This window comes from Echinops telfairi, unplaced genomic scaffold, assembly GCF_000313985.2.
Source record: "Echinops telfairi isolate 266 unplaced genomic scaffold, ASM31398v2 ScPeMD7_7469;HRSCAF=8507_1, whole genome shotgun sequence".
Lineage (NCBI taxonomy): Eukaryota > Metazoa > Chordata > Mammalia > Afrosoricida > Tenrecidae > Echinops > Echinops telfairi.
This window is the reverse complement of record NW_022111373.1, coordinates 69,453,955-69,465,295: the sequence shown is the minus strand read 5'-3', so window position 1 is coordinate 69,465,295 and position 11,341 is coordinate 69,453,955. Positions and strand designations below refer to the sequence as shown.

General features: G+C 42.7%; 1 protein-coding gene across 1 annotated transcript in view; it reads right to left on the bottom strand.

Moving 5' to 3' along the window:
- Positions 1-6,662, bottom strand: part of ACOT12 (acyl-CoA thioesterase 12) — an 84,520-nt gene extending 77,858 nt beyond the window's left edge. Inside the window, exon 1 of the mRNA XM_045285204.1 lies at positions 6,650-6,662. Within this exon, the coding sequence (XP_045141139.1) occupies positions 6,650-6,662 (13 nt within the window). The remainder of the gene's footprint in view (positions 1-6,649) is intronic.
- Between the last annotated feature and the right edge of the window lie 4,679 nt (positions 6,663-11,341).

The following is an 11,341-nucleotide window of genomic DNA, read 5'->3' as shown; positions in this document are numbered from 1 at the left end:
ATATATATCAAATAATATACCTATAGCAAATATTTATTGAGCTCTTTATGTTGTCCAAACCTTACTGAAAGCTTCAAGAATTAAAGAATGTATGGTGAAATCATTAATCTTACCAAGCTTCTCAGTATTAAAATGACCTCTGATAATTATATTTAAAGTATCATTTTTTAAAAATCTATGAGTATGTGTGACCATAGTTATACAGTAATGGGAAATGTGCTGGGAAAAATGCATACTTAGAGACACGAATAAGTGTCAGATCAGAGAAAGTGAATCCAAAGAGTTAAGAAAGGCTCCTCGAAGTGGAAGTTCTTAGGCTCCTAACGGGTGTGTGTGTGTGTGTGTGCGTGTGTGTGTGTGTGTAGCTGATCAGCCAAGCCCCAGCACAGAAACACCACAATAGAGATTCTGGTAATTTTGCTTCCCTTCCAAAAAATTAATTTTAAAAAATTGTTTTTGAATGAGAAAGAATAAAAGGAAATATGGAAAGAATACCGAAGAAAGCTTTTAAGAGCTTCCGTGGTGTGTTTCCTTCCCATAAAAGCATCAATAAGAATTAGATGCCTCCAGAAAGCCAAACATGGGTTTCAATGTTACAAAAACACTTCACTTCAAATCAACTGATTAAAATATGTGTATCCAATCTAATCCCTTTATGTGGCTTCCCACTTAGTTTAATGGCAATGCTAACTGATCTTATAACCTTTGATACTACCCTTTGGAAAATGGTTCTAGAGTTTAGTACTTTCTTCCCACTATCTTCTACATAGACAAAAAAATCATAACTTCAGAATTGATAACTTAGATTATTATCCCCTCCCTCTCCTGATAACAGTGTGATGAGTACTTATTTTCCTAACATATAGGTGCTGAACACAAATGGCTATCTTTGGAATGGGATATCGGGAGGTGACAGGATATCAGTTCCATGTCTAGTACTAGATCTGGAAAACTGAAAGCGAGAAGCATGGAATAGAAGGAGAGGGATTAAAAACAAACAAAAAAAAAACTTACCTGAACAGAAATACATAAATGTAACTATATTGATGCATCCTGAAATGCTAGCTGGCAAGAATTTGAGATGAAGCAGTTCATTTAAGAGGCACCGAGTGCTCCTGTTCTCAGGCCCTTCTACTTCTGCCATGAGAAGATGACAAGGTTCAGGGACCTCAGCTCCATCAGCATCTGGGTGCAGAATGAATGATGAACGCCTGTGACTGCAGGCCCACTGGCTCCCTGCAGGCTGGCAGCCTGAGGCAGAGCCAGCAGACACAGGGGCTGGTGAATGAGAACTTTAAGTCACTGGGATTTTGAAGTTGTTTGCTATGCAGAAATTACTGACAAGCACACGAATGAATTGTATTGCTTGATATTTTAGAAAATGTGTCACATTATTGGAAATAAAGTTTGGAATTTAAGTTGGCTTGTACTGTTGGACCACTTCAGTACATGCTATATTGAATTATTTCTTTGCTTGTATACTTGATTCCTTGCAAACTTGTGGAATTAAAAAGAGTTATTTACTTAAGCTCAGGTGTAAAAGAGATTAAAGTGATCGCCTGGAAAGGGGCAGCATGAATCTGTAGCTGTACGTTTATGGATGTTTTGATCAAAAAGCAGACACAGCGTACAAACTCACTGTTCCAGTATCTTACATTGATTATCTCCTGTTTTGATTTTCCTTGGCTATGGTTTCATAGCCTTTGCTGGCTTTACATGGATTTCCTTTTCATAATCCTTGCCTGGAACTACTATTCTTCTTGTTTTCTGAATGGCCTGTTTCTTTCATAATGGGTATGTCACCTGCATTTACCTCGCGTGTTTTCATAATGGGTATGTCACCTGCATTTACCTCGCGTGTTTTCATAATGGGTATGTCACCTGCATTTACCTCGCGTGTCAAGGGTCTTCGCTATTGTGTGGGAAGAAAAAGGCTCCGTTTTCTATTTCTGCTTAGAGACGTCTTTTGAAGATGCGCAGAATGTGAAGCCAACTGGGTGTGGAAAGGTCATGTACACGGTCAGGTAGGCTGACAGAAGAGGGCGGAAAGTCCCACAGTCTCTAGGGTACTGGCATCATCTTCAGCCCGCGAGAACAAAAGGAACCCAGACAATCTAACCCCCTCAGTTTGCAGATGAGGAAATACACTGTTAGTCTGGGGCACAATGATAGGTCATGGCTGGCCTTTGAGAAGACTGAGATCAAGAAGCAAAGGCATACAAGGAAGATAGAAAACAAAACACTTAACTGAAAAAACAATTGCAAACATGCTGCTTCCCCCAGAAGCAGATCCTCTGACGAGAATTGGAGACTGAGCAGTTTATTCATTCACCATTTGTCTGCCCGTGTATTGTACGGTGCTGGCTTGCCCGTTGCTGTGATGCTGGAAGCTGCTATCACTGGCATTTCAAGTCCCTGCAGGGTCACCATAGTGGACAGGTTTCAGCGGAGCTTCCAAACGAGGAGGAAGAACTTGGTGGTCTACTTATTAAAAAAAAAGAAAAGGCAGTGACTGCCTTATGAATCGCATTGGCTGAGCTGGTCCAGAAGATGAGCCCCTCAGGTCGGAAGGCACTCAAACTACGAGTGGGTAAGAGCTCCCTCCTCAGAGTCGAATCAACTCTGATGACGCTGACGGAATACAGCTTTTGAGACCTTCATTTGCTGAGGTGGCACTACGACAAATGAGAAGAAACAGTTGAAAATGTTTATTAATAATTGGAATATCCCAAGTGCAAAGTATGAATCTAGGAAAACTGTTAGTCGCCAAAAACGAAATTGGACATATGAAGATGGGTGTCCTAAGCCTTTGTGAACTGCAATAGATGGGTATTGGCCATTTTGATTGAACAGTCATATTGCTTATTATTTTAGGAGTGACAAATTAAAGAATAATGGTGTCACGTTCACCTTCAAAAAGAACATTTCAAGATTTATCCTGAAGTACAATATTATCAGTGATAGGTTAATGTCTATATGCTTATAAGGAAAACCAATAGATGCAACTATTAATCAAATTTACACACAAGCCACTATTGCCAAGGATGAAGTAACTGAAGATTTTTATCTACTTCTGCAGTGTGAAATGGATGAAACATGCAATCAAGATTCATTAGCAATTACTGGTGATTGGAGTTTGAAAGTTGGAAGTATCAATACTTGGCAAACATGGCTTTATTGATATAAACAATATGGGAGATTGGTAGAATTTTGCAAGACCAATGATTTCTTGAATGCAAATATCTTTTTTCAGTATAAATGAGGCTTTACATGTGGATGAAGCTGCATGGAACACACAGGAATCAACTATGCACATGGGAAAAAATGGAGAAGCTTAATCTCATCAGTCTTAACAAGGTCAAGGGCTTACTATGCAAGACTCTCTGTAAGCAAGCGTGCATTTAAGGTGAAAACATGACAACAAGTTCTTGTGGGCCAGAATACAACCTTGAATATATCCCATGTGACATTAGAGAGCATCTCAAGAATAGATTTGGTGTTTTAAACACTAATGACTAAAGACCAGAGGTATTGTGCGATGGCTTCAAAGTCATCATTCGTAAAGAAAGCAGAAAGTTAATTAAAAAGAAACAAAGACTAAGCTGGGTGTCACACGAGATTCTGAAGCTTGCTATTAAATATGGACTAGCTAAAGCAAACAGAAGAAATGATGAAGGACATGAACCCGTTTCAAAGGGCTGCTCAGGAAGACAGAGGAAAGCATTCTAATGAAATATGCAAAGACCTAAAGTTAGAAAACCAAAGGAGGGCCTGTGTGGCACTCCTCAAGCTGAAAGGCCTGAAGAAGACATTCAAGCCTCCAATGGTAATACTGAAGGATTCTACGGGCAAGAAGCTATTGAACCTACAGGAAGCATCAGAAGAAAATGGAAGAAATACATAGAGCCATTGCATCCCAAGTGCTAAAGTTCAACGGTTTCAAAGGTAGCACTTGATCAAGAACTGATGTACTGAAGGAAGACACTCAAACAGCACTGAGGCACTGTTGAAAACCAGAGCCCAAGAGGTTCAAGGAAAAACACTGAGATGTTTCAACAAATGAATGCAATGCTGGGAGTGCTCACTAGCCTGTGGCAGGACATTTGGGAACCAGCTACCTGGCCAGCTGACTGGATGAGATCCATGTAGGTGTCCATTCCACATACCAGAAGTACCAACGGAATGTGGAAATTATCCAGTGATACTATGACTATTGAACTAAAGGGAAATTTGCTGAAGGTCAAGTAAAAACGATTGCAGGAGGACAGCAGCAGAGACCTGGCAGGAATTCAAGCTGGGCTCAGAAGACGAGCTGGAATCCTTGCCTGCCATCAGATGGCTCTCCGCTGAAAGCAGATACCAAGTGTCCTCGTGTTTTATGATTATGCAAAGACTTTAGACTGTGTGCTGACAACAAATATGGAAAACTTTGGGAAGATCGGAGTTCCAGAACCCTTCATGGTGCTCATGCAGAGCCTACATGTAGGCCAAGACCTCGTCATTCAAAAAGAACAAAGGGGCTACTGCATGGTTTAAAATCAGGAACGATGTATGTCACGACTGTATCTTTTCACCACAGTTATTCAATCTGTTTGCAAATCTGTTTGCTGAGCAACTCATCTGAGAAGCTGGATGAGGTAAAGAAGAAAGCAGCATGTGGACTGGTGGAGGGTTCATGAACGGCACGTTTCCATGCTGAAAGCAAAGACGACTTGACTCACTTAGTGATGCGGATCAAAGATGACAGCCTTCAGTGTTGATTACACCTCAACATAAAGAAAGCACAAATCCTTCACAACTGGACCAATAAGTGACGTCATGGTAAATGATGAACATTTCGAAATTGTCAAGCATTTTGCTTTATGTCAATCCTTCATCAACACCCATGGAGGCAGCGATCAAGACATCCGGCAGCACACTGCATCGAGAAAGCCTGCTGCAATGAGCCTCTTTCACGTGTCTACAAGCAGAGACACCACCTTGAGGAATAAGTCACGCTCGGTCAGGTCCAAGCGCTTATGCTTGTGAAAACTGGACGCCACATAAGAAAGACTAGAGACGAACCAGTGCCTTTGACTTAGGCTGTGAGCAAAGAATATAGACTGGCAGAAGCACAAATAAATCTTTATCGGAAGAAGTACAGCCAGACTGCTCCCTAGATGTGCGGATGGTTATCAAGAGGGTCCTGTCCCTGCAGAGCAGCAGTTCTCAACCTGTGGGTCTCAACTGCTGTGGGGGTTGAACGACCCTTTCACAGGGGTCACCCGATTCACCACAGTAGCAAAATGACAGTTATGAAGTAGCAATGAAAATAATTTTAGGGTTGGGGGGGTCTCCACCACACGAGGAACTGTAAGGGTCGTGGCATTCGGAAGCTTGAGAACCACTGCTGTAGATGAACATCCTATTTGATCAACTAGAGGGTCAGTCAAAAAGAGGCAGGCCCTCAAAGAGATGAAGTGACAGTGGCTGCGACAGTGGGCTCACGGATCGCTGTTGTTGGGCGCTGGGGCCGGCCTGGCGGGGCTTCTTCCCGCTGGCTGTCGTTGGAACACCCTCGATGACACTTCCCAAGAGCAACAGCGAGCCCACAGGAAGGCCAAGCTTGTTTCCTGGAACAGCAGCAGGGGTGTCCTCGGGAGACCTGCTAGAAACACAGGATTCAGGAAGGACCCCACCTCAGATCTACAGAGCCAGAAAGTGTATTTGATGAAGATCCCCGGGCCGTTCATGAGCACATGAAAGTTTGTGAAGAACAGAGGTGGGGACTGTGGGCTAGTCTACTCTCTCCCACTTATCATTAGCTGATGTCTGCTCGTAGGGGTGGGTCATAGAGGGCGGGAGGGCGTGAACGCTGCCTGAGAGTAGGTAGGAGGAAGTTTATAAGCCCTGGCTGGCCCCTAGGAGCAGTGACTTTTTCTTTTTAGTAAAGAAAAAAAATTCTTGGATGGGTTTGGATGGCTGACTTGTTGCCTGGAGGAGGGTCTCTTCTTGGTGCTACACCCATCCCCTAATGATCACTCCGACTGAGGCAGCCGGGGCCTCTTACCTGACTGTTCGGTTCGTTTCCGGAGGCCTCACGCCAGCCTTCCTTCGGTGTGTCCCCGCACTTCCAGCGTCCCCCATTTGCAGACAGACAGGCCTTAGGTGACTACCAACCTCCCAAAGAGTGCAACACTCTATATTGTTGAGACAAAAGTCATGTGTCTGAGCCCAATTCCTTCACTTCCCAAGATCTGTTCAGCTTTGCCTTCATCTCAGATCCCGGCATCCATCCCCAGAGGGCCAGTGAATTAATGTCCATCTGCAAGATGCACGTTGACTCCCGAGGGGCAGGGGTTTAGTGGGAACAAGCAGGAGGCCCTCTCTGCTTCTTCCCTGCGATGGACGCTCTGTGGCAGCGTGATCTCGCACAGCCTGTCCTGAGATGGTCCAAGGGTGAAGCAAAGGGCCGTGTTTTCTTAGTCAGCGGGGCTCCTCGATAGCCCTTGCCAACCTCGGATAACCCTTGCCAACATTGAACTACCTTGCAAGATGAGACGTTACTTTGCAAGGTAGTTCTTCTGCTCTCTTCAACACGTTCCCATCTTTTCTCTCCTGTTTTATTCCCTCAAGAGTATGTTTGATTAGGGCTCAGATGTTGACCTACCTTTGTCGGCCATTTGCTCGATTACAAACATGGATGTGTTTACAGCATATACACATATGCTGGTAGAAATGGCATTTGCCAAACATCCGGTATTTCCCAAAGTGGGTGATATTACCTCCTGGAGAGCTGGGATAACCCCAGAGGCCTGCAGAGACAGACCAACATGTTCCTGGACTGTGGACTTTGGTACAAAAGCTTTTCATTGCTGTGGGGCACTGGGTGATATTTTTTTCTGAAAAGAGGGCTGTAGGCCAAATAAGTTTGTGAACCTATCTCAGAACCCAAATCCATGTATGGCCAGGTGTGTATCGTCCCTTTTGTTTACTCCTACCTATTCATCTTGCCCGTTTGCCCACATAGCTGCTTAATGTTTGTTTACATTACTGGTAACGTAGGGTGGTAGATGTAATAGAATATGCAGCAGTAGTCTCAAGCATAGGAACAATTGTGTGATGGCGACGGACCGGGTGGGACGGGTAGTATTCTGCTCCGCTGTGCACAAGGTCACTGTGGGTTGGAAGCAATTCGATGGCACCTAACAACAACAACAACAACAACCACAAATGTAATAACACTTACCTTTGTTGCCTGGAACTCTTGTGCACCTCTCTGGGTCTCCCTTCCCTTCCCTGGAATGGTGCTGATTACCTCCTTTCTGTGGGTTATAGATTTAACATACGAATTAATTGTCTATTATTTAGACACTTCCTTTAAGTAACTAGTGTCTATTATTTAGTCAAAACAGCTCTGGTGGTGTAGTGGTTATGTGTTGGGCTGTGATCAGAAAGATCAGCAATTCTAAACCATCAGCCGCTCTGAGGGAGAAAGATGGGGCACTCTCTCCCCATCAAGAGTTATCATCTTGGACACTCACAGGGCCAGTTTCCACCCTGACCCATAGGGGGTGCTATGAGTTGCCCCGATGGCAGCGGGTCTTCTTTAGTTCAGGAGCACTGCTGGCATTGTGAGTGAAGCATTGGGTTGCTGGACACAAGGTCAAACCTACCAGCGACTCCAAACGTCACTGTGGGTGGAAATCAACTTGGTGCAGTGGGATTATTTAGTTAGTGATTATCCCCTCCTCTTCCCTGTCATCATGGTAACCACCACCACCACATTTTTTTTTTATTTAGGAACTTTTCCTTGACTTTCTATTATAGTGAAGTCAGACAATATTTGTCCTTTTGTAATTGATTTCTTTCACTCAGCCTAAGGCCCTCCGGTTTCAGCCACATTCTGAGGTGTTCATTATTCTTCAATACTGCATCGCATTCCATTGTGTGGATGGACTGTATCCATTCATCTGTTGATGAACACTTGGGTTGTTTCCATCTTTACACTCTTGTGAATAATGCTGCAATGGACATGAGTGTACATATATCCATGCCCCAGGTATTATTTCCTTAAGATATGCATTTAGTGGTATAATTACTGGCATTTCAATATTAAAATATGAAATTTCTATATTAAAAGATATTTTAAGTTCCACACCTGTGAACCTGCACTTCTATGATGTTGAGTTTTGTTCCACATTATTGCCCCATTCTATCCAGGACCCTCTGATGGGGTCCTTTTCAGCACCGTGGCATGGAGAGCAGGGACCATGTCGTTCTTCTGGTCTTAGACTGTTTAAGCAGTCCATTCATCCACTGGACTGTTGCCATATTCTTCTGATTTTCATAACTCTTCTTTCATTTGGACGGGGAGAGGCCAATGGTTGCACCTTAGATGGCTGATGATGAGCTTTTAAGGCCCAGTTGCTCCTCGCCTGCCCGGGTAAGGTGAGGACACTGTCTTTGCCCGAGCCGTGTTAGGCCAATAGATCTAGGGTCCCCTGTGACGATGGTCCTGATCCCCATGGCCAGTGAGTGATTCCCCTAAGGGTTTGGTTATGTCAAAGTTATGCCTTAACTTTGCCTCCTGTATGATCCACCATAGTCATTGATCGATATTTGTTGTTTCCCCTTGTTGAACTTTGCTATTATTGCTGGGGTGATGGCTCATCATTGGTTGGATGTTCATGTCTCTATGGCAAATGATCAGGAGACTTTCTCCATAGATTCGTTGGCTGCTAGGATGCCTTCTGCGGTGAAGATCCACAATATTTTGGCGGAACAAGTCAATTTATTTTACTTCCATTCACCTTGAGCATCTTAGCCTGACAATGTACAGCAATTCCAGCAATTGGTATTGGTATAGTCCATTCACAAGCTCAAACTTAGGAAAGACTTAGAGGATGGCTTGAGAACAGGCATTTCTTTCTGTTGTACATAGGTCTGTATAAATCGAATCTGACGGCATGGCACTAAACAACAACAAAGTCTTTTTGCATATATTGTCAGCTTATTAGTCCAATTACAGATAAAGAAACAGATGATTTGCCAAAGATAGTACAGGAGCTTGCATCTGGTCTAGTTCTCTTTTTTTAATATAACCTTTTTATTTTGAATTAATTATAAATTTAAAGGTAGTTGCAAAATGAGGTCTTGTGACTCACTCAATATCCCCCAATGATTATGTCTTACATACAATTGAAACTATAGTACATGAGGAGGTACACCACAAAAACCAGGTTTTTTCCCAAAAGATATGTATTAAAAAAAATTTTTTTTTGCAAAACAACCTTATCACCTTCAAAGTACTCTTCATTACATTTAATACATTTGTCAAATGTATGATTCCATTATTGGAAACATTTTTCAAACTCATCGGTTTGGATGGCTGACAGCACCTCCTATGTTATTTTCCTTCACCTCTTCTGTGTTCTCAAATCACTGTCCTTTCATGTCCCTCTGCATTCTCGGAAACAAAAGGAAGTCACATGAAGTGAAGTCAGGCAAGTAAGGTGCATGGGGCAAGAGAGGCATGCTGGTTTTTGTCCAAAATTGATATGGCCGTGTGAGCAGGTGCATTGTCACGGTGACAAAACCAGTCCCCCATTTGCCACTTGTCAGGCATTTTGGGAGGGCACACTGTTTCACAGTGACCCTCCTCACTCTCAGATCTTCCACTAAAAGTCGCTGACCTGATCTCCAAGTTAGTTCGGATAACTTCCCCAATCTCTTCAATGATCTGTCACCGGTCTTTGAGCACAAGTGCACAAATTTGGTCAACACTTTCATCCATTCGGGAAGTTGACGGATCTCCAGAACTCGGTTTGTTAGCAATTTCACCGTTTTTGAAATGAGAAAACCACTCATACACGTGAGTTTTCCCATTGTGCTGTCATTGTAAGCTATGTTCAACATCACAACAGTTTCTGTGGCATTTTTCCTGAGGGAAACAAAATTTCACAGCTGCACACTGTTCTCTTAGATTGACCATCACAAAAAACAAGGTTCAAGCGAAACTGCTTTTGCGAAAAAATTCACGGTGACCAGCGAGAACCTTCCCAGGTGACACCACCAGGTGCACTAACTCAGAGCTAGTTGCTCTATGCTCCCCTAGCAGAAAAAGTGTGTACTGTGAAAGCTCCGCCCAGCAGAGCTTTTTTCTGTTTTTTTTTGGGGGGGTGCCCCCTTGTATGATATGAAATGCACGAATTGAAGTTTGGTTCCAGGTGTGTGTACAGTACAGTTCCATATCATTTTACCATGTGTACATATGAATCACTAAAACTCAATCAAGATACAGAATTAGCCCATCCCTACAGAGACCCTCCTTGTGATATCTTTAGACTCCCTCTCCCCCTACATGCTCCCTAATACCTGACAACCCCTAATGTGTTCCCCATGCCTGTACTCCTGTCATATTGACATTTTGAGAGTGTTCAACAAATGGAATCATACCGTATCTAACCTATTCACGCAGCAGAATGTACTAGAGACTCCATCGGGGTGATGTATATATTGCTAGTTCACTCTTTCTGTTGCTAAATAATAGTCTTTGGTTGTATCTCAGTTTGCTTAACTATTCTCCAACTGTAAATTGTTTCAATTTTTCAGCTATTACATATAAAGCTGCTATGCTAATTATGCTTAATAAATTAGATTAAAACTAATTTGTTAGGTTCAAATCCGTTCAGGTTCAGATTTTTTTCTGTGGGTGTAATCATATGTAGATTGCTGTTTGTTATGTTTGCCATCGCAGGCTTGTGTGTGGACTCATATTTACCTGTGTGGCCTTTTCCCCCTGTGGACCTCCCAGTTTCTCCTTTGTTGTGTTGCACTGATCTCCCGCTTCCTGGACATTGCTTTACCCTTTACCAAAGTTAATATGGATCCTCTCTCTCATTAGTGATTTTACCTCCCTCCTTCCTCTTCCCATCCCTGGTAACCCAAAAGAATGTTTTTCTTGACTTTTTTTTTTTCAAGTGATCTCATCCAACATGTATCTTTAGGGACTGACTTACTTCATTCAGCATAATGTCTTCCACATTCATTCACATTAGGTTTTGTGGATTCATCATTCTTCTCTAATGTCGTGTAGAATTCCATTTAGCGTTATTTGTATGAATTGTAGTTTGTTTATCCAGTCATCTGTTGTTGGACGCTTAGGTTGTTTTTGGCATTTTTGCTCTGAAGCCAAGTAACAAAGTATTACTAGTGAGGGTCTGCTTCATATATATACATGGGTCTATTCCAAACAAAATGTATGGATGATTGTAGACAAGTTATTTCAGTAATACACTTGTCTTAATCTTGTTAGGGTCCCTACACACACACACACACACACACACACACACACACACAC